Source organism: Cibotium barometz, chromosome 22, assembly GCF_041138505.1.
Source record: "Cibotium barometz isolate CiBa-2024 chromosome 22, ASM4113850v1, whole genome shotgun sequence".
In the NCBI taxonomy this organism is placed as follows: domain Eukaryota; kingdom Viridiplantae; phylum Streptophyta; class Polypodiopsida; order Cyatheales; family Cibotiaceae; genus Cibotium; species Cibotium barometz.
In genome coordinates, this window is record NC_141067.1 from 29,026,986 (window position 1) to 29,054,237 (window position 27,252).

The 27,252-nt window shown below is 44.9% G+C and overlaps 1 protein-coding gene across 4 annotated transcripts in view; it reads right to left on the bottom strand.

Annotated features, from left to right (window-relative positions):
- LOC147626511 (leucine aminopeptidase 1-like) overlaps nt 1-27,252 on the bottom strand; it is an 83,538-nt gene that overhangs the window by 11,894 nt on the left and 44,392 nt on the right. For 3 of the 4 annotated variants that reach the window (XR_015268606.1, XR_015268607.1, XM_086816591.1), the window contains exons 5-9: nt 23,072-23,198; nt 22,834-22,929; nt 22,670-22,747; nt 21,839-21,899; nt 4,551-4,738 (exon numbers count right to left, since the gene is read on the bottom strand). Coding sequence is in view for 1 of the 4 variants with exons in the window: in XM_086816591.1 (XP_086672717.1) it covers nt 4,551-4,738; nt 21,839-21,899; nt 22,670-22,747; nt 22,834-22,929; nt 23,072-23,198 (550 nt within the window). In the remaining 3 variants the exon portion in view is untranslated. The remainder of the gene's footprint in view (nt 1-4,550; nt 4,739-21,838; nt 21,900-22,669; nt 22,748-22,833; nt 22,930-23,071; nt 23,199-27,252) is intronic. The other variant, XR_015268608.1, reaches the window with a different exon arrangement.

Sequence of the window (27,252 nt, forward strand, 5' to 3'; positions counted from 1 at the left end):
GGCGCCAATCTCTAGAGAGAGGAGTAGTAGTGAGGTGGTGAGCTGTCCAGTATAGGTGGCAGGCAGGTGCTTTGTGGAGCAAGCTAGAGTGGACACATGGCTGGTTGCTCCCTTTGTACAAAGGGAATAAGGTTTGGGCGGTGGACATTGGGTTATGTCCACCTCGGGACATCAGTGTGTGAACACCCGGCTGGTCATAATTTATAAGTGAGTTTTGGTCGCCCAAAACTTAATGAAGTGTGTACACACTCACTTATAAATTAGTGCTAACCCCTAAGGCTAGGTTTATGACCAATACTTACCACCTGTCACATGCCCACATAACCATGTCAGCAGAGAGTTTCACATGCACGGTTCGTGGGCGGGCGTCCCCTTACTTGGAACTACACATTGGTCAAGCAAGCATGAAAACAGCATGCAATTTCAATTGCAAGCAAGCACATAAAGATGCTATGCAATGCAATGCAGCATTGGTATGGACAATCCCCGTTCATGAGACTATACCAAAATAGACGTGCTCCAGGCCAGTACACGAGGTAGGTTGAACCATAGGGGAAGCTTTCCCAAGGTTCCCTTCATACTCTTGAAGACTTTTGTCGCGAAGAAATGCGACAAATTGAAGATCTCAACACTCCAAGGACTTCCATCGCGAAGACTTCCGCTGTCATCGACTCTACTTGCAATTGATAAGCTTTAATGCTTAAATATGGAAGCAAGTAGCAGGAGGGAGGAACCGGATTACAAGATCATATACCCTGTGTAGTGTTCTCTTGTTCTACGTGCTCTCTTGCAGATTATTGCTACCATGTGTTGGCCCATGACACTATGTACTTGATTCTCCCAAGATCAATATACTTTATTTGAGGGAGGGATCGGCCGTTCCGGCTCATTGTGTCTCTTGTCAATTCAGCAATTTACTTCTTGTATTTGAGCAAGTGTCCACCAAATCTTAGTGTATTTAAGTGTATTGATTAGCATTGTGTTCAACCAAGTTACAGTTCCACCCTAGCCCCCCTTCTCAGCCCTTGCCCATCCCCCATCATCCCTCCCCTCCTCAGTCCCCACCCTTGCTTTCTCTTCCGACTCTCTCCTCTGCTCTGACTACATTGGACCCCCCCTGCCTTTCCACCTCTCCGGAGCATTCCGGCCACCCACTAGCCGCAGCAAACTTGGAGCAGAGGCAACCGGGCTAGCCCAATCTGCCATTTGATCCGACGTTTTACAGAGTTGGTAGCAATGGTGGTTGTTGCCTCGCGGTGTGGGATCTCCCTCCAAAGTCCCCCCCGCCCCCCTCAAAAAAAAAAAAGATGCTAGGGCAGCCAGTTTACTATAGCTTCTTCCGAAGCCTTCCCGTCGAAGGAGCTGATATGTTGGAGACACTGGCTCCCATTCGTATATGTGTGGGGTTACAACACTCCAAACCTTCCACCCCCTGAGTGGAGCTGTGGGGACAGAGTAGCGAAAGGAGTCGGTGTCTGCCGCTATTCACGGGCAAGCAATAGTAGCTAGTTTTCTAGAGATTGGAGACTACATTGAGAATGAGTTCCTCTAATCATGCTCGCTCCAATGGGCAGACGGAGAATCCACAGTTGGGAGGTGAGCTTGTCTGCACCCTTCTATGTTGTTCTAATCTTGTGTGTTTCACTTGTGTATCAAGTGAGGAGTCTTACATCTAGTGTCCACATTTCACCCTATGATAGAGTGGTGTTACCATCTCCAATGTAACAATAAAAAAGCCAAGTGGTCTACGCATGGTTGGAAATCTTCATTAGATTAGTCCACTTATTACCTTTGCTGGTTCCAAAATTCATGAGATTATTTGTAGATGAAGTTAAGAACCATTGGAAATAAAGTATTGATTGCACAATTTAAAGAAATACATCAATACATAATTATGGATATTTGTCATGTGCAACTATCACTACTTTGGGGAATTTCAAGGTCAAGAGGATGAAGTTATATCAACTACTTTCATAGATTGATTATTAGCTGGAATCACTAGGGATTTATAAACTCCTTGGAGCCTGAGAATCACTTGGCCAAAGAATAACCATATAAATAAATCCTCGCACCAATAATGCTCCATAAAGATAGTCCATAATCCTTGGACCAGTCCATATGAGAAACAATACAAACCAGGCTTTTTTCAGCCATTGATAGTGTTTCCCTCAACCAACACACTACTCTCCTTGTACGAGCATACAAGGGTTAGCCTTTTCACCTACTTTCTATAAATGCATGATAAACACCAAACTTTTAGCTAAGTCAAAAGAAAATATTAATTCGAATATTTACTAGAAAAGTAATTAGCTTTCCTTTGCCAACAAGTTTGTCTAAGGTGTTGTCCTTGACAACATAGGAGCACAAAAATCCTTATTCCTCAAAATTCAAATGGGATTTTAAAGTTGTCAGGAAATGCTTCTTAATCATAAATCAATGGAGAAATACTCCATCCATAAGATGTCCTTTCCATGGCGGTTGCCACCGTTCATCAACTGTGAACTGGCTGACCATGCTTAACAGCACAGATGGCAAGTGTTATCCCCATTTATGATCGTTTCTCTTCCTTGTAAAAGAGAAGGAAGCTTTACTCTGATACCAATGAGAGAAACCAGAGGACTAGGACCTTTAACACACTTTCATACCATCAATGCGTATTAAGGTATTAAATAAAGCTATTTAACCACTTATTCAAAATCCAAAAATGATGAAAAAAATAAAACTTGCACATACGACACCATACTGGGGCTGGAATGGGCCAAGCCCCCCCAAGCCTGCGGCCGGATATCTCTATTACCAAGGAGTCTTTCAACTGTACAAGCTTTGGGGGCCCACCCAATCACTGGGGTTCTCGCCAGATTATCACAGGACATAGCATTTATACAGATATGCAACATCACATAAATGCGGGAGAGGATAAACCAATAACATCACTGATATCAAAGCAGCTTTTCCAAAATCAAGAATGCTTTTTACCAAGCCTTCATGGCACACTCAAAAACTTATTGGCAACACCGGAAACAGCAAGTATCGACAGAGCCACCAAGGTAGCACCAACAGAGCCATCAAGATTCGTTGTATAAGAGAACGCAGCAGCACAAGCATCAAGTACATGTGGCGTGAGCTGTCTGGACAACAAGTACAACACAGCCAGCAGCAGGTACAAATGACATCACCAACAGTACCAGCTACAGAACAGGTGACGTCAACAGCAGCAGCAGCCCAGACAGCTAGTACCGTACAGAACTGTCCCCTACAGGTTCAGCATGTACAGACATACGGACTGATGACATCAGCATCATACGGATGTATGGGAAACAGTACAGAAGCAGGAAAAGGGTGCACCAGCCTTATGCGAAGATGGAGGAGGTGGTGGAATGAAAAACAATGACTCCTTGCATCTCTGTGATGATAAACGTAAGCCTTTTTGTTGGTCTTTAAACCTTAGCAATGCCCACCAACTCAGCCATAAACATGTGAAAGGTATTACTCACAGGGTGCCACTTTGTCCATCCAATAACAAGCGCATGTGAACACCTTTAAAAACATGGGGTCTTCTAGAATATAAGTGAGTATAACACCATAACAGGGCATGTTTCCGTGCCAAATCCTTCCCCAAGACTTCAAGGCATTCCAAGCACGCTTCCCTGCACAAAACCAATTATCTGAAGTCCAGTTCTTGTCGAATGTCTTATTCCACGTGCCATGATCTAGTCCCAAGCGCTTAGTTCTAGTACTGGACAATCCTCTATTCCCAAAGCTTGTACACCCATGAATATTTGGGCATCTTTGGCTTGTTCAAAGCACAAGCTAACACTTAAGGCCTAGACATGCCAGGCCGAAAACAGAATGGCATGGATCGAGGAAGACCTATAGCCAGCTTGAAAATTAAGAGCAGGTAATAAATACTTTCAGCAGTATTGGTTTAAGACCGGTGTCCAATTCCCCACCCAATGTTTGGCCATTACATAGATGGGCTTGCAGCCTGTGTAAATGGACAAAAAAAAGAGGGGTCTAGGATAATGTTCTTGCAATGCAGTCACAACAATGGAATTGTAGGAATATCCAGAATCCAGATCCACTAAGAATAGTTCACATTGGCAGAACCAAGATCATGGTTTTCAACATGATTAATAAGGTACTACAAAAGAACATCATTTCCTTTGAAAATAACACTCTAGTTATTCAGAGCTTATGAGTGATCTTTCTTTCTAGGCCAAAAATTTCCAGCAGCAATCTGCTTAGCAGGAACCTATGCATCAATAGCACAGCTCGAGACACTGCATCCAGTCACAGTTTCGGCAAGTGCAGATCAAATACACCCTCCTTGACTTTATGGTTAGTATCAAATAGTATTGGATAACATATTCCCACATCCCCAAATTTTAATTTCTTTTTTACACTTGAGAGTGCCAATGCTTTCCAAGTGGGGGAACAATCTTTCCAAAAAGTGGTGCAATGTGACAAAAAGTCCATCGACTAGGAAGTTGGAAACCTTACAAAAAATATATAAAATGTTTGAATTCTACAATAATTACAATTAAAAATACCTGTTTCAGAAACAAGGATGCCGTAATAGAACCACCAGGTCGACCACCAGTGTTCACCATGTCTGCAATACCTGACTTCATCATCTCCCAGTAGTTTTCCTCCATTGGCATTCTCCATAACTTTTCTCCAGCCTTCTCACATGCTTTTGTAAGCTCCTCCGCCAACTCATCACTTGGGGTGAATAACCCTGCCAGGTACGGGAGCAAACTTTTAAATTCCAGTGACACAAAGAGGGATAAATCTGGTATTAGTTTTATAACTATGTCTTAGGATCCTTTAATGCATGTGCTAGAGCTTTTGCAATGCTGAAATCAAGGAAGCCTCATCCCTTTACATATGAACGTGGTCCGTCAATTATGCTTCATGAGTACCTGCATGTGTTTGTGTGCATGCAGATATCTATTAAAAAGCAAATCCACTAGGTGCGCTATTTGCCTGCCTCCGACACGCATCCCCTGTTGGAGAGAGGGACAGAGAAATTCACCCTCTATAAAGTGTAGCGGGGTGTGATGATCTCACTTTATTAAGACAACACCACACAATGCAAATGGAGAATGGAGGCAGATGCAGAGCAGATTTTGTTCATGTGTGTGGTGAGTATGTAAGATTACTAGTGCTGTCAGAGTGCTAACAAAGAGAGAGGTGCAGTGGAAGATTTTCAAACACAATTATACACAGTAATCCTAATTCTTTGAGAGAGATTTTAGGCTACATCGCCCCGACGTGCCAAAGCCCAACCCTTCATTGTAGCAAGCCCGGGCCCCGGGGTGAAACCCACATTCTCGTCGCTGAGAATTCAACCCCCTAACCACTCAACTACGTGGCTGGAGACATCCTAACCTAATCCTTGTATCATATACAATGAAAAAATATACAATTTATTGTCTTAAGTACAAAGGATGATAAATTCTGATGATCCCAGCGGAAGGTGCAGATGAACTCCACTATTAAATCCAAACATTGGCTAGCAGATCCTTCTTCGCACTTCTCAATCGTTTGTTGTCCTAAGCAGTGAGCAATAAAGAGCTCCGAGTTTAATGATTTGTATGGGGGGATCAGGTACCTATTTATAGGGCCTCAAGGGGGCTAGTCAGCCTGCTCAAAGGGGGTATGCCTCATAATTACTGTGAGTTGGAAAAATGGGTTTCAAAAACATTTGTAAGTTTTGGATCTTTTTGAAACATTCGTAAAATTTTGTTCAAGGGTAGGGTTAAAAAAGTGTAGCCTAACCTTAGAACATAGAAAAATGGATCATTTTTCATAGATGCTGCCAAAATAAGCCTTAAAAGTACATGCAAAACATTCATAATTGTGTTTGAGAACTGAAATCATAATTGAACCATAATACCATTGATAACAAATCATTAATGAATTTGTAAGATTTGAACCCAATTGGGCTTATAACATTATTAATTCACCCTAATTTCACAGAGAAAAATGGACAAATTGTAAGGAAGCTAGTGATGTTACACAATTAGTCCCAATTTCACAAATTCATTGCTGTGCTTTTGTGGCATTTTGGGGGTTCAACTTGGCCTAGCTTACTCCTTGAGAGGTATTTCATGTTGGAAATACATCTAGGCATGAGTGGCTGATGTGGAAGCTCGAGCCATGAAGAAATCAGTGATGGATCTCTCAGCAACATCTTTGTCTCTTAGCATGTCCTCTCAGTACTCCGTCCCTATGTTGTTTGAGCTGTATCACGTAAATCCCCCGACATCTCTGGTCCTCATTCTGTATCACAAGTGCCAATGGCCCAAGCACCTCCTGGAAGAAGCAGTGAAATCTCTCGCACATCTCATAATACACTGGGAATCTGAACGTATAGTGAACCTCATCCTCTGGCTCCCGTATGGTGCATACTCTGCATATCCACTCCTCCCATGGGATGTTCTTGGCTCTCCCAATCTCTACTCGAAGGCAGTGGGAGGATGCTCCGAGCTGACCAATCGCAATGTGCATAGCATGTGACATGTGGATTTGAACGCACCTCAAGATATCACAGAATCCATCCCCTTTAAGTCTCAAAAAGTGTCTTTGTAGAACTCACATTCCGTCCCTATCTCTGATGATGTGTAGGCCAAGTAGATCCCACCGGATGATCCAGTTGATCTCTTGTCATGAAGAGTTTGAGGTGCAGGGAGTTTAGGTTGTACTGAAATGAGGAGAGATGATCCATCTGCGATCCATGTGCATGAAACCATTCAACTACCTCCAAGTACCATACCTGCTTTAGTAAAGGTGGTGGGCGTCTTCTCCGCACGATGGAGGGGAATCTGGGCTCTCTCTCCCACTCCTTCAACCTCTCATGATATAGCTGCATACAAGACTCTAGAGCTAGCCGAGGGCGACGGTCTCTGTCCAAGGAGTATACATGCCAAATGTAAGTAATGGTCTAGAAGAAAGGGCAAAGAGGGTAGTGTGGAGCACAACATACCCTGTGTAGTGTTCTCTTGTCCTACGTGCTCTCTTGAAGATTGTTACTACCATGTGTGGGTGGAACAATAGAGAGCAAATGGAAGGGAACATGGGCACTTGAGAGGGTAGTGTGAGTTGGTGGCCAAAATGCCTATAAACTATGTGTAGCAGAAATGCTTATGGAACACCAGGTTATCTATGCCTGCGAGTGATTGTTTTATCTTGTTACTTGAGCCCACCTCTCATCCAAGGTGTGTGGTCAGAGTACCAGCACGGAGTGCAAGTGGTAAAGTGGACATGACGCCTGGTTGGCACAGGACTTATGTCTATGCCAAGGATCATGTGGACCGATGCCTTGTTGGTAGGAGACTTATTTCATCTCGCCCATTTACTTGGGACATGATTATGATATCTGGACTTATTGGAATCACTATCTTCCCATACAGAGGCCAAGAGGTTCATTGTTCATCTCACCATGCATGTGGATTCATGTTGGGATTGTGAGAGGGCAATTCAATGAACACTCCACTATACACGTGGATTCGTGTTGCGATTGTGGAGTGAATGTTTCATTGTTTCCACACCATGCTTGTTGATCAGAGTTGGGATTGTATGGGAGAACATGGGAACTGTTCGGATTGGGAGAAAGGATTGCCAGAACTATGGAGAACCAGCTTTTCTGTCACCATGGTTTGTGCTCTTGAATGGCACTAGTTTGTGTGCATAGCACATGTTTCTCTGTGAGGCACTAGTTTCTTGTGCATGGTACTTATTTTAGTGTCTTAGCACCTGGTTGGTGATTTTCATTGGCATATGATTATCTCATTAATATTGGTGATTGAGACACAATTGGCTCTTGTGCCTGTGTCTAGCCATGGAATTCTCGCCCATTTATTTTGAGACATGATTTTGATATTAGTATTATGGAGACTTATTTAGTCTCACCCATTTCTTTGGGACATGGATTCTTCAGTTATATTGGAATTTTGAGATTGTCTCATCTCGCCCACTTGATGGGACATGATTATATCTTGAATATATGGCTTGAAGCTTAAAGTTGGCATAACTTTTTTTAAGAAGCTGGGGAGGATGTCACCAGCCTGGACATTTCCCAGTATGAAAGGGGTCTGGTGGACTCCAGGATGTCTAAATATTTGGAAAGTACAAGCTTTGGGAATGGGGGATTATCCTAGAATACAAAAGACCACACTCCTAAAATTTAGGAGAGTTGCTATTTTTGGCCCGACTCCGATGGAAATTTTGTTCGCGTCATTACATCTGGAATTGGGCAGATACCAAGAGTTGGCAAAGTGCCTATGACAGAATGTCTACTAGTTGGGATATTTTTAGAGCTAAAGATTATGGGAGAACCCATCTCTTAGACTCGGACATGTGGCAAGAAAGTGGATCAAAGTGAGACAAGTGGCCTCACACTTGTCAGAAAGTGGATCAAAGTGAGACAAGTGGCCTCACACTTGTCACTCCAACTATTGTGTGGCTCTCCACTTGTCATTGTAGCCTTCTCTTGCCATTTTAGCTCATGGGAGGCCCAAATCTATTTTTTAATTGGAGCCCTCTCTCTTCATTAATGGAGGCTCTCTTGCTACACACTAGCCTCTACCACCGTTATAGGCTTCCCTAATGATGGCTACTCTCTTTCTCTCTCTCTTGAAGGCTGCCCATGAAGAATACTGGCTGTTGGGGACTGTTTTGGAGGCTTCCATCGCGAAGAAATACTTAAGGCAAGGGTATTTAATCATTTATTATGATTTCTAGCCATTGTACTTGTTGTACCAACCTTTGTACCTACTGTACCAGCCATTTTACTGGTTGTACTTGTCCTTGTACTTGTTGTACTTGTTGTACCACCCATTGTACCGATTGTACCAACTTCTGTACTTGATGTACCACCCACTATACCTGCTGTACTAGTCACTGTACATGCTATACCAGCATTTGTACTTGCTGTACCTACTGTACCAGCCACCATACCGGCTGTACCAACCATTGTACCTACTGTACCGGCTGAATGGAGAGTTGTACTTACTGTGCCAACTCTATTGCATGAAGACCCGTGGTTTTTGGGGAAGAATCAGTACCCACAAAAAAGTATATGGATTATATTGTTGGTTCAACATTTCTACAACCTATGTTCCGGCTTGGTTGCCTCGTGTTGGGCTGTGTTATGGCATTTGTATATGGATAATCCAGCATCTCCCGTGGGGAGAGTAAGGCCCTCAAAGCTTGTACATGATATTATTCTCCTTGGGTAATAAAATACTCCAAGGGAGGGGGGTCGGCCCATTCCGGCCTCTATGCGGTCACACGTGCAAGCTCCATTTTCAGCATTTATGGATGTTTTGTCCAGCTTTTATGTTTTATGCAAAGTGATGATGGATATGTGTTAAGGTTGTGGCCATGTTTAAGTGTTTTGATATGCTTTGATGGTATCAACAAGTGTGTCAAAGGCCCTAGTCCCCCGGGCACTCACCGCCGCGAGTTATAGGTAGACTGACCATAGAGTGTGTGGTGTGGGGAAAGCTAGCATGGGCAGAGTCATGGATGATAGAGGAGAGTTGGACGTGTGTGTGCGTGTGTGTCTACATGTGTGCCCAATGTTAGCACATTCATCCCCAGTTTCTGCCCATTTCTGGTGCCCATTTGGTCCCTTTTGTATGGCCCTTGATTGTGGGATGGCCACCCCTTTTTCCCATATTTTTCTGGGAATTTTCCCAACTGTTTTGGTATTTTACCAGTCGGCCAGTATATTCTGTCCCAGTCAGCCAGCATACCTCACCTATAAATAAATGGCGTAGCCCTAGATCCTACAAAAGTGGAGAGCTTACTACAAATGGAGAGTCCACGGTCAACCAAGGTGCTGGCCTCTCATTTCTCATTCAGTCTTTGTACATATTTTGCTCCCTCACTTATGAGACTTCTAGTGTCTCTTGCTTGGGACTGTTTTGCTTCAGTATATTCAGCATAGTTGCTCCATATCTCTCTCTCTTGCACTCTCTATTCAGCACACTCTAGTGCCACTTTGCTTCTGCTCTGTGCACTCTTTCATGGTATCATCACTCCTGATTCAGCAACTCCTCTGCTGCCCCAGATTCAACCCTATTTTCAGCACCCTCTCCTCTACATTTTTTCTCAGATTTGCAGCCTCTTTGTTGCTGCGTTTTCTGGACAGCACCTGCTGATCACTTTCTCTCCAGATTGGCTTCATCACTTGCAGCCGTCAGGTAATTTTCTAATCAGCGTTTGTTTCCACGTGGAGTTTGGACATTGGCGGCCTGTTTTCTCAGGACAGCAGCCCTCTTCTGGCTGCATTTTCCTCTCCGGTGGTCATTCCCTTTTGCAGAGGGGGTTTGTGGTGTTTCGCGCTTTGGTGGCACCCTTCGTACCTGTGGAGGACACTTCTTCTTCTGAGATTGTGTATATTTCTGAGATTGAGCCCAAGCATTTGTGATGGCTGCTCCGACTTCTCTTCGTATGTTCTCTGAGTCTGCAAAGTTGGATGGTTCCAACTACACCCTATGGAAGGTGAAGGTGAAATCAGCCTTGCGTAGCGTGGATCTTTGGGATTGGCTTGTTACACCGGCCAATGCCACCCCTCCCACCCTTGCTTCCGGTGGTGCGACTCAAGCACAGATTGATACATGGCAGGCGAATGATCGTCGCGTTTTCTCCTTTCTGATGTTGAACTGTCGGGATTCTGTTCTCTCTCAGGTGCATACAGCAGATGCTGCACATGAAGTTTGGAAGGCTTTTGCAGATCTCTACGAGATTAAGTCGCCGGGTCGGATTTTGGCCTTGGAAAAGCAACTTATGAACTTACCAGTTTTTGCCTTTCCATCTTTATCTGCTTTCATATCGAAGATGAAAGATCTCCGGGATGAGCTTGCTGTTTGTGGCAAGGACATCGCTATAGAGGACATGGCTATTCGGCTTCTCTCCAAGCTTCCAGAGAGGTTTGATGCATATTTTCAATCTCTTGTTTCTTCTCCTCGTCCTGTTCCAGTTACTTGGGAGGAAGTTCTCCCCTGCGTTATGCAGATTGAGTCTCACTTTGAGGAGCGGACTGGCACCTCTGGTGGCCCTGATGGAGCTTTGGCAACGCGAGATAAAGGAAAGAATCAACAAAAGAAAGGGAAAGGGGGTTTTGACAAGAACACCAAGGATTCCGACAAGGATAAAGACGACAGCAAATCTTCAAAGAACAAGGACATTGAATGTCATTATTGTGGCAAGAAGGGTCATAAATCACCTCAATGTCACAAGAAGAACCATGATGAAGCAGCAAAGAACTCTTCCTCTATAGCGGTGTCCCAAACCAAGAAGGATGATGGCTTCTTTTAGCAGGTACTCGTCGTATACTTGCTCTTGTGACTTCTCAGTCGTCACGGTCGTGGATTGTGGATAGCGGTGCTACTACTCACATGACACCCCATCGAGATTGGTTGTTCGAGGACTTCACTGCCAGGTCAGGCAAGATCACTTTGGGTGATTCTTCTTCTGTGCCAGTGCATGGACATGACACTATCCCCATCTTCCGCTCTTCCGAGGACAAGAGGTACTTCTCTGACATTCTGTATATTCCAGATTTGGCTTTTAACCTTTTCTCAGTGAGTAATCTTACAGCTCAGGGTGCGGAGGTGATCTTTTCTCGTTATGAGATTACCATTCATGATAAGGCGACTGGTAGCATCTTGGCTTAGGGAGTCCAGGATAGTGGTCTGTGCAAATTGACCGCTCTGCTTTCTTTTGGTGCTTCTACTGCTCATTGGCATGCTCGGTTTGGTCATTTGAGCTATCAGCTTCTATAGCGAGCTTCAAAGGATGGGTTGGTTTTGGGTTTACCGACCATCAAGGCTCCGTCTTCTGCTTGTTCCTCTTGTTTACAGGGGAAGCAACACCGAGCCGCCTTTCTGAAGGAGGCGACACACAGATCTTCAGCATCACTTGCTCTCATTCATGCAGACTTATGTGGTCCTATGAGTACCGCATCTTTGAGTAAGGCGTTGTACTTATTGTCCTTCAGCGGAGAATGCTACAGATTGTTCACCAATCCGGTTTCTCAGGCTTCCTTGGCTCCTCATCTTCGGCTTCTTGGAGTTTGTTCAGCATCTGCTGCTAAGAGGGGGTGTTAGCACATTCATCCCCAGTTTCTGCCCATTTCTGGTGCCCATTTGGTCCCTTTTGTATGGCCCTTGATTGTGGGCTGGCCACCCCTTTTTTCCATATTTTTCTAGGATTTTTCCCAACTATTTTGGTATTTTACCAGTCGGCCAGCACATATGCTCCAGACGGCCAGCATACCTCACCTATAAATAGGTGGTGCTGACCTCTCATTTCTCATTCAATCTTGTACATATTTTGCTCCCTCACTTATGAGACTTCTAGTGTCTCTTGCTTGGGACTGTTTTGCTTCAATATATTCAGCATAGTTGCTCCATATCTCTCTTGCTTGGGACTGTTTTGCTTCAATATATTCAGCATAGTTGCTCCATATCTCTCTCTTGCATTCTCTATTCAACACACTCTAGTGCCACTTTGCTTCCGCTCTGTGCACTCTTTCACCCAATTGGCTGGGATGTTTCTTTGAAAGATGAGATGGTATGGGTGCTGACTCGATTGGAGTGCAAAATTGATTACTGGAAGCTATCCACTTGGCCTTTGCATGTCCGCTTGCGAAGTGTCCAATCGATCATCATTCATCGTACATTCAGTTTCACCTTCCTTTGTTACCTTGGACTAGTACATTTATGTCTCGTGCCATTGCTTGTCTCTGTGGCGGACACAATCGGATTGCAAAGGGCTTCATCTGCTCATACGTGCTTATGTGTGCTCGCCAAAAATGCATGGGAGCCTCAACATTCTCGACATTCACTATCACATGCCGGCACGTAAGGCCACATTGCTTATTGACTTTGTCCGTCAAACGCAGCCCTGGACAAAGATGTTGGTAGCCATGTGTGCACACATGAAAGTAGATGCTTATGGTCACTGATTTTTGGATCACTCGGATGTCATTTTTGGTCACCTTACTGGGCGCATACCAGGTTGCCCTTATGCCACTTCTTTGATTACAGCTTGGCAAGAGATCTTATGTTTCATCCACTGGTCAGGTAGACCTCCACATACAGGAAACTCGCTCTGATCTCAGAGCATTCATTGGAGTCGAGCCTTTCCTCGGCCTTTAGTGCTGGATCACCCAAGAAAGGCTTATCATCTATCGACTTTGGGAATACGTATGATACAAGATGTGGTTGATGAGTATGGTATGGTTCATTCTTTCCGGAGGGCCACCGGGCAATGGCATCTGGGCATGCATCATAGGCCGATAAGCACGCCATAGCTAAACTTCTGGCTCCATTTTAGTTGGTACCCCCTCTTGAGGAGGAGGATTCATTACAAGATTGGCATTTTGATTGGCATTTTGATTGGGTTATGCCTCATTCCCATTCCATCTCCTCACTGCTTCCAAGGCCTACCGTTTGCTTAATCTCGTCTGTATATTTACACCAGGGCCTCTATTGTGGGTGTGCCCGCCCGATTTAGGTGTTTTCTCATTTTTCCCCACTCCATATTTTTCCCTAATTTTCCTTGGTGTGGGAGGCTGTCCTGTGCCTATCGGCTGTGTCCAGATGTTGGCCGACTGGACTCTGCTGCTCCCAGGCTGTCCCCTATAGCTGCTGCTGGCCGACAGGAGTTTTTGCTGGCCGACTGGAGGAGAGCAAGTCGTGAGCACTTCTGGTGGCTGTCGGCTAGCAGGCCGACTGGTCATCTCGGGCCATAGCAGTAGCAGTATGGGCACCAGGTTTGGCTACATCCTCATGGACACAGATAGAGCGCCCTCAGATTTTGATGCTCTCACGGGTGATCCGCAGCAAACCTTCAGTACCACATGATATCCTTCATGTGGAGTTTGCTGTACCACCTATGTTAGTAGAGGCCATGTTCCAGACTATATCTTTTATACACAAGGATGCGGGAGCTCCCACTAAATCAGGTATCTCGGGCTGCTTTTGAGGCATCCAGACAGCTTGCTGAGGAGGGACATACCTCATCATGGTACTCCCAGGTGGTACAGTGGATATCATCACACAGGATTGATATTGACAAACTACCACCCTTACAGTATGACCTAGCTGCACCACACAGACGCCTCTCTCAGACACAGAGGAACAGAGTCATGAGACATGACATTTGGCAGGGCCACATACAGGAGGCTTGGCTATCTCCCAATGAGCCACTCCCGACGAAGATGCTCTACTGCAGAGACCACTTCTTGAGCACCTCCACAGACGGCTTCATCCAGCGACCACGATACTTGGAGGTCCACTTATCACATGGAGCCAGAGTAGCCATTGGGCAACTAAGGGTCTCATCACACCAACTAGAGATCGAGACTGGGAGAGCAGCATCATCCCTCGAGCAGGGCACATTTGCATATTATGCCAGACGGGGGTGGAGACAGAGGAGCATTTTGTTTGCCAATGTGGTGCTTTGCAGGAGATCAGGGCATGCTATCCTGAGGTTTTTAGAGGGACCACATCACTTAGACAGATCTGGGAGAGATCGGACCAGAGACAACTAGGCAGACTACTACTAGCACTACAGAGACACAGGGAGATCTTACTTCAGACACCCGCACATCATAGCGGAGGAAGACAGTCCCAGTTGACTGACTTCTTCCAGAGATCGGCACTAGTAGCCCAACCACATACATTGGGAGTGACATCTCAGCGAGCGGAGGAGATTCGAGCTAGGCGACGACCCAGACTAGCCGGCTACCAGACACCACGGCTACACCATAGAGAGATCGCGGCCATTCGGGCTCAACACCAGCAGGAGGTCGAGGAGCAGCTGGCACATTTTCGCTTTGATCCAGGACGCATGTTCCAGACATTTACGACATCCTCAGATCGGATGTATGACATATTGTACCCAGACTATGGGACTGGATGGAGTTAGGAGTAGATAACATATCATACTTGTATCACCCCTTCAGCATATAGAGATGCATTAGTATCCCTAGTACTCCATCCACACCCTCTCGTTTGTACACCACTATTGAGTCCCCTATGGTCGTGTTGTCATACTTGTACATTTTATGCTCACTCCACATTTTCCTCTTGATGACTAGAGGAACATCATTGTACTACTTGTTTGTCTCATAGGCCAATTTTGGCCTTTTGCAGACGTTAATATCACTAAAAAAGTATTAATTAATTAATGAATGCCACAAGCATTCTGAATTTGCCACGGCCGTACTTTTTAAGTTTTGAATTTGCCATGGCTGTTCCAAGTTTGCCTCGGCGGTTCCATCCTCAACCATTTGCCACGATCGTTCGAAATTTTCCACCGCCGTTCCCTTCTCATTTTTTATGCGAACGCCCGTTCCTTTTAGATTTTAAAAGTGAATACGTGTTCCCTTCTCTATTTCAAAAGGCCCGTTCTCTTCTCGTTTTTGCAAATGAATGCTCGTTCCCTTCTCCATTTTAAAAGCTGCCCCATTTGCTTCTATTCTGTAACTGCCATGGCCGTTCATTTTAGTCACCTTTATTGTTTGGTATGTATGTGGATGAGGCTTCTGACTACATTGAGAGATTGGGGGACAGAGGAGCCCAGCTAGCAGGTACATGGATCCCACTATTGTTACATGCTGATGATATTGTGTTGATCTCTCTGACTCCCCTGAGGGTATGCAGCGTCATCTGGATGCTTTACATGAGTTTGCACATGATAGTGGATTGTCTGTCAACCTTGGAAAAACCAAGGTTATGGTGTTTAACACCACACCACAGTGGGTTAGGCGATCAGCTCCCACATTTACATATGGGAAGGAGATTGTGGAGTATACAGATGCATATACATATCTTGGGGTAGTATTCAGTGGGCCAGTGTTTTCGATGAGGAGAGCAGCAGAGACTAGATTAACTAGAGCACATGCAGCCCTAGGTGGTTTGGAGAGGATGTGTTCGCAGGTTCAGTTTCAGGAACCTCGAACGAAACTTTGGCTTTTTGACACTCTAGTGACATCAGCTATGCTTTATGGAGTGCAGATATGGGGACCTTCAGTGGGCCATCACAGCGCAGGCGGGTGGAGAGGCCTTTGGTATCTATGATTGCTAGGATTATTAGAGCCAAGGCCGTGGTACCTCATGAGATTATTCGAGCAGAGCTGGCGGCTACCCCTCTGGTGATTGAGGCTCTTACGAGATCAGTCTCCTACATACATGGCTTGTGGGATCTCCTCTCCATTTTTGCGGCTAGCCCCAGAGTATAGCCACACCAGAGGTACACTGATTGATCGGGCTATAGAGCTGGGGCGGTCCAAGTGCCCCAAGATGAGAGGCCCATCCCGACACCGGCAGAGACTACAACAGAGGATCAGGACCATACTAGCATGGCATGGGAGACGTCCGGTCAAAGTATTCACCATGGAGGACATTGAGGATATCCGCCATCGACCGATGAAAGACATCTTTGGATAGTGATGTATATGATGCTTACCTTTATTGCTGGAGTTTTCCTTCCCAGATGTTATCCATTAGGAGCTCCTAGTACCTTACTTTTCCTCATAGTTGTTGTTTCAGTTTCAGTTAGTTGTTTAGTTGTTTTAGCTTTTCTTACACAGACATTGTATCAGATCCACCAATTGTTGTAACCTTTTTGGTCTCATAGGTCATTTTGGCCTTTTGAGGACGTTAATATATCATTTCATTTCTCTCTCTCTCTCTCTCTCTCTCTCTCTCTCTCTCTCTCTCTCTCTCTCTCTCTCTCTTCATTTTTGCGTTTTTCTGCTATGCACTTGCTCTAGGTGTTTTCAGAGCTTGTCTTCATCTCCGCTGTATATTCTAACATGGTAGAGCTCTAGGCTCTTGGAAGATCTTGAAAACTGTGTGAGCAAGAGGGAGGCTATTTGTGTTGCTGATTGGAGGACTGTTTTGGGCCATACAGGAAGAGGAGAAGCAAGCGAAATGCGGGCCTTGTTGCTGGACAGTCACTTGCAGGTTTAGTTCTTCATTTTTCCCACCCACCCTCCCTTTTCAATTACACCCCCGCAATGGAAGATTTACTTGAGATGGCTGAGAAGCACGTGAAGATCCCGACACTCCCCACGTTCCCAATGGACCGTCAGTTGGATGGGAACAACTACAGCATATGGAAGGTAATGATGGAATCTGTTTTGGAGTCTTATGACCTTGGTGATTTCATTGTTGTTGGGGTTCCACGGTCGGAGTTAGATGAAGGGGAGTTACCCTCTATTCGGAAGGAACGAGAGGCACAAGCACAGTTATGGGATCGTGTCAATGACAGAGTTCGTTCTTTCATCTTCCTCAATTGCACACCACAAGAATCAATCATATCAAGCATATGACGCTGGCCAGAGGTATTTGGCAGCATTTGGCTTCTCTCTACAACACGGTGTCACCCATGAAGAGAATCTCCTTGGAAGTTCAGATGCAGGTGGTGGATCCTGCAAAGTCGTCGACGATGCGGGAGCACATCAACAAGCTCCAGGCTCTTCAGCAGCAAGTTCTCCAGGCAGGGAAAGAGATATCATCAGAGGATATGGCCATAACGTTGCTATCACATTTGCCCTCTCACTACTCAACCTTTTACTCTTCGTTGATTACCAGTGACAGGCTCAGCACCATCACATGGGAGGAGCTTGTGCCCATGGTCTTGGACCAGGAGGAAAGATTCACGAACGCTCCACAAGGCGGAGGTTTTGAGGCCTTAACTAGCCAACAGTCGAAAGGCCATAATAACAACAACAAGGGAAAAGGGAAGGCTTCATCAGAGAAGTCTTCTGAGAAGAAGCCCAACTCAGGCCGAGAGGACCTGTAATGATTGTGGCAAGAAAGGCCACTATTGGAGGAAGTGTCCTAAGCGAAGCACCGAGAAGGGTGCATAATCCTCAGCAGCAACCGTGAAGACTCCAGCCTTTGCGCACCTGGAGGTTATGGACACCGGTGTTTCATTTTCTTCGTGCAGGGAGGAGGTTGGAGGACTCTCCGCTATGAATACTCGGGAGTGGATTCTAGATAGTGGTGCTTCCAGGCACATGACTCCTTCCCGCACATGACTCCTTCCCGCACGGCTTTACAGGATCTTTGCAGGTATTCTGGTCACATCCTTATTGGGGATACATCCACTATCCCAGTTCATAGTGAGGGCAGGTTGGAGATAGTTCCCGATGGCAGATGGGGGAAGCATTCCTCCCAAGTGTTGTATGTTCCATCACTTGGTTTTCATCTGTTGTCAGTGCATCAGGTTTGCAAGGCTGGCATACGGGTGGAGTTTGATGAGCATTTTGTTGCTCTCAGAGACAAAGCAACAGGCCAAGTAGTTCGGGAAGGTGGAGTGGAGAATGGAGTTTACAAACTTTCAGCACTCTCTCTCCCAAGTCCTCAGTTTTGTGAAGAGTTGGAGTCTCATAATGGCCACTTAAGTGTCGATACGCTGAAGGTGCAGGCTTTCCCGGACCAGATGGTGGATGGCTTGCCAGATGATGGCAATAGTTGGTAGGAACTTTCCAGTACAGATGTTGGTAGTTCTTGTGTTCGTCAGTCAGAGGAAACTTTACAGGTAACCTATGCTATGATGTCTCGTAGCATTCGGGACAGAGAAACTCCTGTACAGTTGAGGAAGCTCTTTCCACAGGGACCTATCGGAAGGCCAGGCAGGTGGCAGTTGATTACTTGCAAGAGGAGGCGGATGTTGCACATTCTCCAAGCTTTGTGGTTCCGGATTCAGTGGGGGTGGTTTACAAGTTTTCGAAGGCCTTGAGTGGTCTTCAGCAGGTTTCCAGGACTTGGCATCCCACCGTAACAGTTGTTGATCCTTGTGAGCAGTATGATGCCTCCTTGACTCGGAAGTATGATGGTTCATTGATCTGGTTGCTGAATGCCAGATTGGACGGGAGCTTCTTGATGAGTCTGTTGAGCTCATTTTTGCAGAGGACTCTTTGGGAGGCAGGATTGCGGATCTTGCGGTATCTGCAGGGTACGAAGGATCTTGGACTCTTTTACACAGGAGGGGGGTTGATGGATGGAGTCAGACTCCCAAGGATGGAGTGCCTCAGATTGGGGAGGAGAGCCAGACACAAGGAACTTGACATCAAGCTACAGTTTTTCCCTTGGCTTAGGAGCTGTTTGTGGTGCTACTTGCGAGGTGGTGAGGTTGCAGAGGTTACTTGGCGGGATTGGGTTTCCACTGGTGGAACCCGCGGTCATCAAGAGGCATTTTGTTCGTGAAAAGATTGTTGCTGATGACATCTTACTAGAGTTCTGTTCGACGGAGGACAATGCGGTGGACCTCTTCACGAAGTCTCTATCTCACGCTATGCTCCGGCGGCACTCCAGCTCATTGGGGTTGGTTCCACATCCAGGAGCTGAGAGGGGGTGTTAGCAATCATCTCCTATCTGTATACTTACACTAGGGCCTCTCTTGTGGGTGTGCCCGCCCAATTTAGGTGTTTATTTTTCCCCACTCTCCATATTTTTGCTTGGTGTGGGAGGCTGTCCTATGCCTGTCGGCTGTTCCAGATGCTAGCTGACTGGACTCTGCTGCCCCCAGGCTGTCCCTTGTAGCTGGCCGACTGACTACGGCTGGCCGACTCAAGAGCAAGTCGTGAGCACTTCTGGTGGCTGTCGACTGTTTTTCAGCAAGCCGACTGGTCATCTAGGGCCATATAAATGGCCCCTTGCCCCCCCACACTTCATATCATTGTATCCGGGATTTTCTCTTGTGTATATAGCAGAGTTATACGATTCTCTCTCTCTCTCTTCATTTCTACGTTTTTTTGTTGTGCACTTGCTCTAGGTGTTTTCAGATCTTGTCTTCATCTCCGCTCCATATTCTAACAGAACATGGAAACAGGCTATGGCACTTGGATAAAGCCTTTGCCCTGGTGGAAATTGACTTTAAAAAAGTGTGGAAGTCAAAGTTGCCACTTAAGCAACGGGTCTTTTTTTGGCATTACAGGCACGCTACCGGTTGGTACTCTACTGGCTCAAAGGCGTATTGCTCCAGCTTTATGTCGATGTTGCTGCCTTATGCCCGAGACCGTACCTCACTTATTGTGGAGTTGCTTGCATTCCCGCGATCTTCTTCAACACTTGATAGCACTGCTGCAGTATAGATTCCCTCGACAGCGCTTTGGGCGGCTTTTTTGGATTTTTGGCAGATTATCCCCGACCTTATCGGGGTATGATGACTTCTTAGCATGGGTGCGATTCTAGGCTCTTTGGACCATCTATTCCACCAGAAATCATTTGTACTTTTTTGGTGATGTTGTTCATTCTTCCCCTATTTTCGTGCTGCTCTACTCCGGTCTCTTCGAGATTGCTATGATCTTGGCGAGCTTTCTCTCCGGAGCTCTCTCCGGCGGTTTGAAGAATTTTCCTAGGATTTTTAGTTCATTCTCATAGTTCCACCCGCTTCGGGTGACTATGACTATACAGTTTACTATTTAATATAAACAGCGGTTTCACAAAAAAAAAATGTGTGTGTGTGTGTGTGTGTGTGTGTGTGAGAGAGAGAGAGAGAGAGAGAGAGAGAGAGAGAGATATTAAGCGTCTACTAAAGACCCAATGAACCTATGAGACCAAAGTTATACAATAATGTCCATGGTATATCTCATCATGGAATGGAAAATAAAATAGAAAAAAAACATAGCTATCTCACTGAGGTGATACAAAACTATCCATGGAAACTCATCATGGAATACCAGGAACATGGAACATGGAACATGAGAGGAGCATCAGCCCCCAATAAATGGTACACCACTCTCCAAAATATCAAGCATGGGGCTAATGAATATGGCCGAAAGGTCTCCCTCAGCTACATCACATGGAAAGGTAGCTCAATGGCGGTGGAGCTACATCACATGGAAAGGTAGCTCGATGGTGGTGAAGCATATCCTGGATCTGGAGCTAATGAGGGGATCGTGGCCGACGTCTGGGAGCTGGGGATGTCGGGCACGTTGGAATGCGGAGGCTCGGTCTAAGGTAACTTCTCTCGGGCGAGGTCAGTCCGAGAAGAGAGAAAAAAGAAAGAAAGAAAGAAACATTCTACTAAAGACCTAATGGGCCTATGAGACCAAAGTGATACAATAATGTCCATGGCATATCTCATCATGGAACAAAAATAAAATAGAAACAAAACAAAGCTATCTCGGTGGGATGATACAACATTCAAAGTAGATTGATGAGAATGAGTGAAGTACAAGTGAAGTGACATGATAAGGTCACTTACACACTCCTAGGAGTTCGTACATACACTCGGGGGAAAAAACCTCCTAAAGTGGGAAAAAGTGTCCCAGCCCATCACTGCCATATTTCCAAGTTTGCCATCTTTGATATTTCCCTCTTCCTATGTAATAAATTGACATGAGGTGTTGTTCTTTATAGTGCACATTCTAGTGAGAGAATACAGAATTAAAGAGAGAAGGTGTGCAAAACTTAAGAGCATAAGAAAATTTAAAATCAGATAAACAATTTAAGTATTTGGCCAAGCTGGTGTGTGCACAAATGTATTGGGGTCTTCCCATGGAGTTTATAAACAATTCTTTGAACCTGAAGTAGCACTCTGGGGAAAGCATTCTGAAATATAGACTGCAACCCACGTCCCCTCTACAAGCCAATTCCAGAACATTCCAGGCACATTTTGAGCTTATAAGCACTAGAGGACTCAGGTAGATAAAAACAAATGGCAGGTGTCGGCAGCAAGCACAAGTTATAGTTTGCATGCCTCGATGGACAGCAAGGCACTCCACCCAATGTGCTCACAGACCTTAATTCTCATTTTATAAAATGTCTGTAAAATAGAAATCTTTCAGGGAAAATCAAGATACCTCCTATATCATTGCCAAGTGCAATAATACACGCGCCCGTCAGAGTTGCCAGGTCCACAATCTGCCATAACAAAACCAATCTTTGGTAATCAGTTTTTTCATTTCATCGTCTGTTTTATAATCAATCAGTGCAACTAGAGCCTCCCCATGTCCATAAGCACAGGACAGAATGGCAGCCTTCAGGTAGGATACAAGCCTGCAATCAACATAAGGATGGAGCTCTCCATCCACCTTAATATTCTTAGGTTTGCTTCACTCTCTCAATTGAGGCTGCTCCCATAAAACGAGTAAGGTTATTTTGCAAGCATAAATGGGTGCTTGTTAGAAAAACTCCCAACTTGGTAAGAGTGTAAGACAGTAATGCCTCCTTTAACCATTGGTTGATATTGCAATGACTATCGGTAAAGCGTCTACCGCTCCCCTCCTCCCCCACAAAAAAAAAAGAACTTAATTGATTGCAAATTTTGAATTCAAGAAAAAAAACAAGCATTTCCTGTAGTGAAACTACATAATCATGACATTGAGTTGCTGATCAGTCAGCTAAAAGGATGCCCCAACACAGCTTTAGGTAGTCGGTCCCAAAGTGTACCATTTATTTCTCCTCCCAACCATTATGCCAGGTCAAAGTGTACATCCTTGCACCTTCATCAACCAGGCCTTGCTCATGCGTGCACCATTGGCTATGTGCAGTCCTGAATGTAACTAACCCTTTTTATGTGGCATAATGGGCAAAAGGGGAAAAAGAAGTGGTTTTTATTAATACCAAATAAAAACAGCACCAGAACGGATATTTATTAAAAATTTGTAACAAGTTGTAAACTGAAACCAAACCTTGTGAACTCCTTGATTGCAGGAGTAGACCAAGGCATCAGCCAGAGTGAGTCGGCCTTCAGCATCCGTATTATTCACCTGATTTGGATCAAGAAAACATATTAAGCCATGTTTTTTGTACAACACCTTGCTTGTTAGATACCACGACGTGCACTTCTTCATACCTCAATGGTTTTACCATTTGAAGCTGTCAGTATGTCTCCAGGTCTCATGCCTGCACCACTTATCATGTTCTCACAAGCAGCAACAACAAAATGGACCTGGTGCACATGCGCACACACACAGAGTCCAAACTGCCAATCATTCTCTCTCCTTACAAAGACCAGAAGATAAATCGATAGCAGCATTCCTCAAGATCAGAAAATAGGACTAATCAATTTTCAATAACAATCAAGTATTCACCTCCACACCAAGAGGGCGTATTGCGGCGATTGCTTTTGCAGCACCTAGAGCAGCTGCAGCACCTCCCATGTCAAACTTCATGAGGTCGATTGATGAGCCAGGCCCAGTTTTAAGGTTGTAACCCCCACTGCGCAAACATGCATAAGGATGCTTGAAACCCAAACTCAAGAACAAGAAAAATAAATGCTACATATGCAATAATTCCATTACAGACCCCAAGGACTCAACCATCGATTCCAAAGAACAACATTCTCATCTTCCTACCTTGCTTGCATTTAAGAAGGCAACTAATATTTACTCTTATATAGTTATGCCATACACAACTTCCAAGTAACATCCAAAAACATGATGAAGCACACATAACACAACACAAGTCCACAAACAATAAATGCTTTGCCAAACTATACCAGCACCAGCTCCAGTGTGGGTTGTGAGCATGTGAGTGTAAGTGTGAGTGTGCGCACGTGTGTGTGTGTGTGTGTGTGTGTGTGTACCCAAAAACAAAAGTGTGAGATTGTTGTCGTTGTGGGAGCTGCAGGCAATGGTGGGTGTATTTTTTTCTTTTCCTTGAAGTTTTTGGGGGGGATGTTGTGTATGTGTGTTTTGGTTGGGAGGTGGTGGTGTTGGCACTAATTCCGTGACCAGCGTCAACTTGTGTGTGTTGGGATTAGGGTTAGGATTTGTAGCAATGCACAAAACACACACACACACACACACACACACACACACACACACACTTGAGAAACAACCATGAGCAAGGGGGCACAATACTCTATGTTGATTGAGTGTACCACAATAATAGTACAAAATGATAAGTGAGAGTGACCTAAAGTACAAAAGTCACTTCACACGCGCACTCCCAAAAGTGAGATAGAGTGTGTTCCTATGACCAGGAAAAAACCTCCTAGTGAGGGAAAAAAAGCTCTGGCTGAGCCTAGAGTGTTCACACACCATTGCCCATGGCATAAAACAAAATCTATCACTAGAGATATGTCGTTTTGCGAGAAAAGTGAAAATTGAAAGTATTCCCACAAGACATCTACATAAGAATAGACGAAGTTTGAGAGGCAACTTACAACCCCAGATTAGTCGAAGCCTTTGTTTCTACCATTTAGTATTCTTATGCATTCCCCATAAAGTATCTACTATCAACATGAGGCTAGATCCACAGGGAAGGAAGCAACAATTTGTACACATTACTATGAGAATATGTGGATGTGAAGCAAAAGCAAATAGAGCGTCATGTGCACAGTGTGTATCTACCGTGTGCTACACACACAAGACTGGCTTCGAGGTTTGGGGAAGCTTGGAGCTAGGCAAGCTGATTGGTGAGCTGAGTTAGGGATAGACTAACGGGCGGACACCCAAGTATGGACGGGCAGGCACCCAAGTGTGGATGCCCGATGACCAGCCAAGAGCCTATAAAAGGGTGGCCAAGATTAGTCATTAGTCATATAGAGTCTCGCGTGACTTTGTGAGAGCTCTATGGTCAGGAGCCTGGATCTAGTGCAGACGTGCACCTGCTTCATGCAGCTGAGGCCGGCAGCAGTCTCGAGGCCCGCAAGGGTAGCTTCGTGGCGGTATGGGACGTCATGAGGTAGAGATTGGTCGGTATGTCCATTTAGTTTTCTCAGCTCGTGGCTCGGTGGGGACAGCCAAGACTAGTGGGCTTGCCCACAGCTGTCAAGGTTGGGAGATGAGTTAGGCCTACACCCCCGTCATGTTTGTTTAGTTTGTTTGCAGGTTTCGAGTCTTGTACCAAGAGCGTTCTGCTTCTTCCTCGGAACGTCAAGCACAGAACTCCATCTCTTTGTTGACCTCTACCCTATCTACTCTTTCGGGTATGGATACCTTGGCATTTGCTTTAGACCCCAATATTACTCCGGAACAGTTTAGGGGCGAGCAAAAGCAGCGTACTAAGGAGATAGTGGACACTTGGCTACATAAGTGGCAAGTCCATTTTCAGTTCCATCCGTATGACGATGGGAAAAAGATCCAATTAGCAGCAGGTTTCCTCTCAGGCAAAGCTTTGCTTTGGTGGAAGGAACTCAACCCTAAACCAACGACTTGGGCACAGTTCGAAGACAAAGAATATGACTATGATGTTGTTGCCCGGTTTACTACTTTGACCATGACCTCGCAGAACGTCACTTTATGAGGTCTATCTCCAGAAATTTAGAGACTTGCAGATGAAAGCTACGAAGATGGATCCCACAACTCTTTTGGGTTTTTTCGTAGCCGGTTTACCCGACTCATACCGTTTACAGGTTTAAAACAACAAATGCAAAACTTTGGACGAAGCCATTCATTCCGCTTGTATCTATATGATGATACAATGGTCTCTTCCAAGTCTAAACCCGTTACCGAGCAAGGGAACAAGCACAAAAGGAAGTTCTCCGCACCAATGGCTAGCACGACTGAAGGAAAGTCTTCGGACCAACCTTCCAAGAATTCAACTTTGACACCAATGAAGAAGAAACGTCTCCTTAAGGCTTTGAAGCTCAAGGAGGAGGGACGTTGCTTCATCTGCGAAGAAAAAGGACATATGCGTAACGAGTGCCCGAAGCAAAAGGGTGCAAAGACCAACACAGGACCCAGGCCAAAGGCAGCTAACCAGTTGTCTTTGACAGGTACATCAGTTACTGTACTTTCTCGCCCTAGTACATGTTCTGATTGTCTGTTCAACTCTAAAGTTTTTGGCTTGCATGATCTTCTCCGAGTTCATGAAGAAGTGAATGGCCATAGAATCCACATTCTTCTAGACCCTGGCAGCTCACACAACTTTGTTAATTACAAACTTGTGCAGAAATTGGGTCTTGACACAACACCCAAAGATCATACCTATGAGAAACGCCTACCTGCGGGTCGGCAAGTATGGGATCGAAAGGTGGAGATGCTACCGATCCGGATTCAGGACTACAAAGATACTCTGGAATGCTATATTATGCACCTAGAACATGTAGACTTGTTATTAGGGATTGAGTGGTTTAAGACTCTTCAAGTCCAGATAGATTGGTCTAGTCATATTTTTTCGTTTGAACATAGGAACACCCAGTATAGTATCTTAGGTGATTGTATACATCCCTCTCAGGGACCTCTTGTAAATACAATTGATTTTGGCAATATAATGGATTCTTCTTTGTATACTGCTTTCCATTGTGTATTGATTCCACTTTCTTCATTTCTCATACCTTCTATGGATGTCAATGAATTAAGTGTATTTGAAAGCAAAGAATTACATAAGATACTTGATTCGTTTCAAGATGTATTTCCTAAGGAACTCCCATCGGGCTTACCACCTGAAAGGACAGTAGATCATCGTATTGACCTGATCCCTGGGGCTCATCCTGTTAGTATTCCACCGTACAGGATGAGCCAAGCCGAGGAAGATGAGTTGGCCAAACAACTCAAAGATTATTTGAGGATGGGCCAGATCCGTCCAAGTAAATCACCTTGGGGTGCACCTGTGTTGCTTAGGAGAAAGAAGGACAACACCTAGAGAATGTGTATAGATTACAAGAGATTGAACAAGCGGACAAATAAGAACCGTTTATCCTCTCCCTAGATCAGATGACCTGATTGACCGGTTTGCAAGAGCGAAATATTTCACGAAGATAGATTTACGTACTGGCTATCACCAGATACATATTCATGAAAGGTATGTCGAAAGAACCGCCTTTCGGACTAGGTATGGCCATTACGAGTTTCTCATATTACCTTTTGGGTTAACCAATGCTCCAGCCACTTTCCAGCAAATGATGAACGATCTTTTTCGTGAACATTTGGAAAAATTTGTGGTTGTGTTCTTGGATGATATTTTGATATATAGTCGTACTCTTGAGGATCACATTAGACACCTCATGATTGTCTTAACTATTTTAAGACAGAATCGATTATATGCTAAATTAAGTAAATGTGAGTTTTTCATGATAGACGTCATTTACTTGGGACACAAAATCACTAGAGATGGATTGAACATTGACTATGATCAAGTTCAGAAGGGGCTTGGCCTATACCACGAATAGTGAAACAACTTCGTTCTTTTCTCGGTTTTGTTGTTTTTCTTCGGAAATCTGTGCGAGAGTACTCTCGGCTCACACTACCGATGACCGACTTGTTGAAAGGTCATGGACGTAAGTCAAATCAGCCTATCACTTGGAATAACAATCTGGATATGGCCT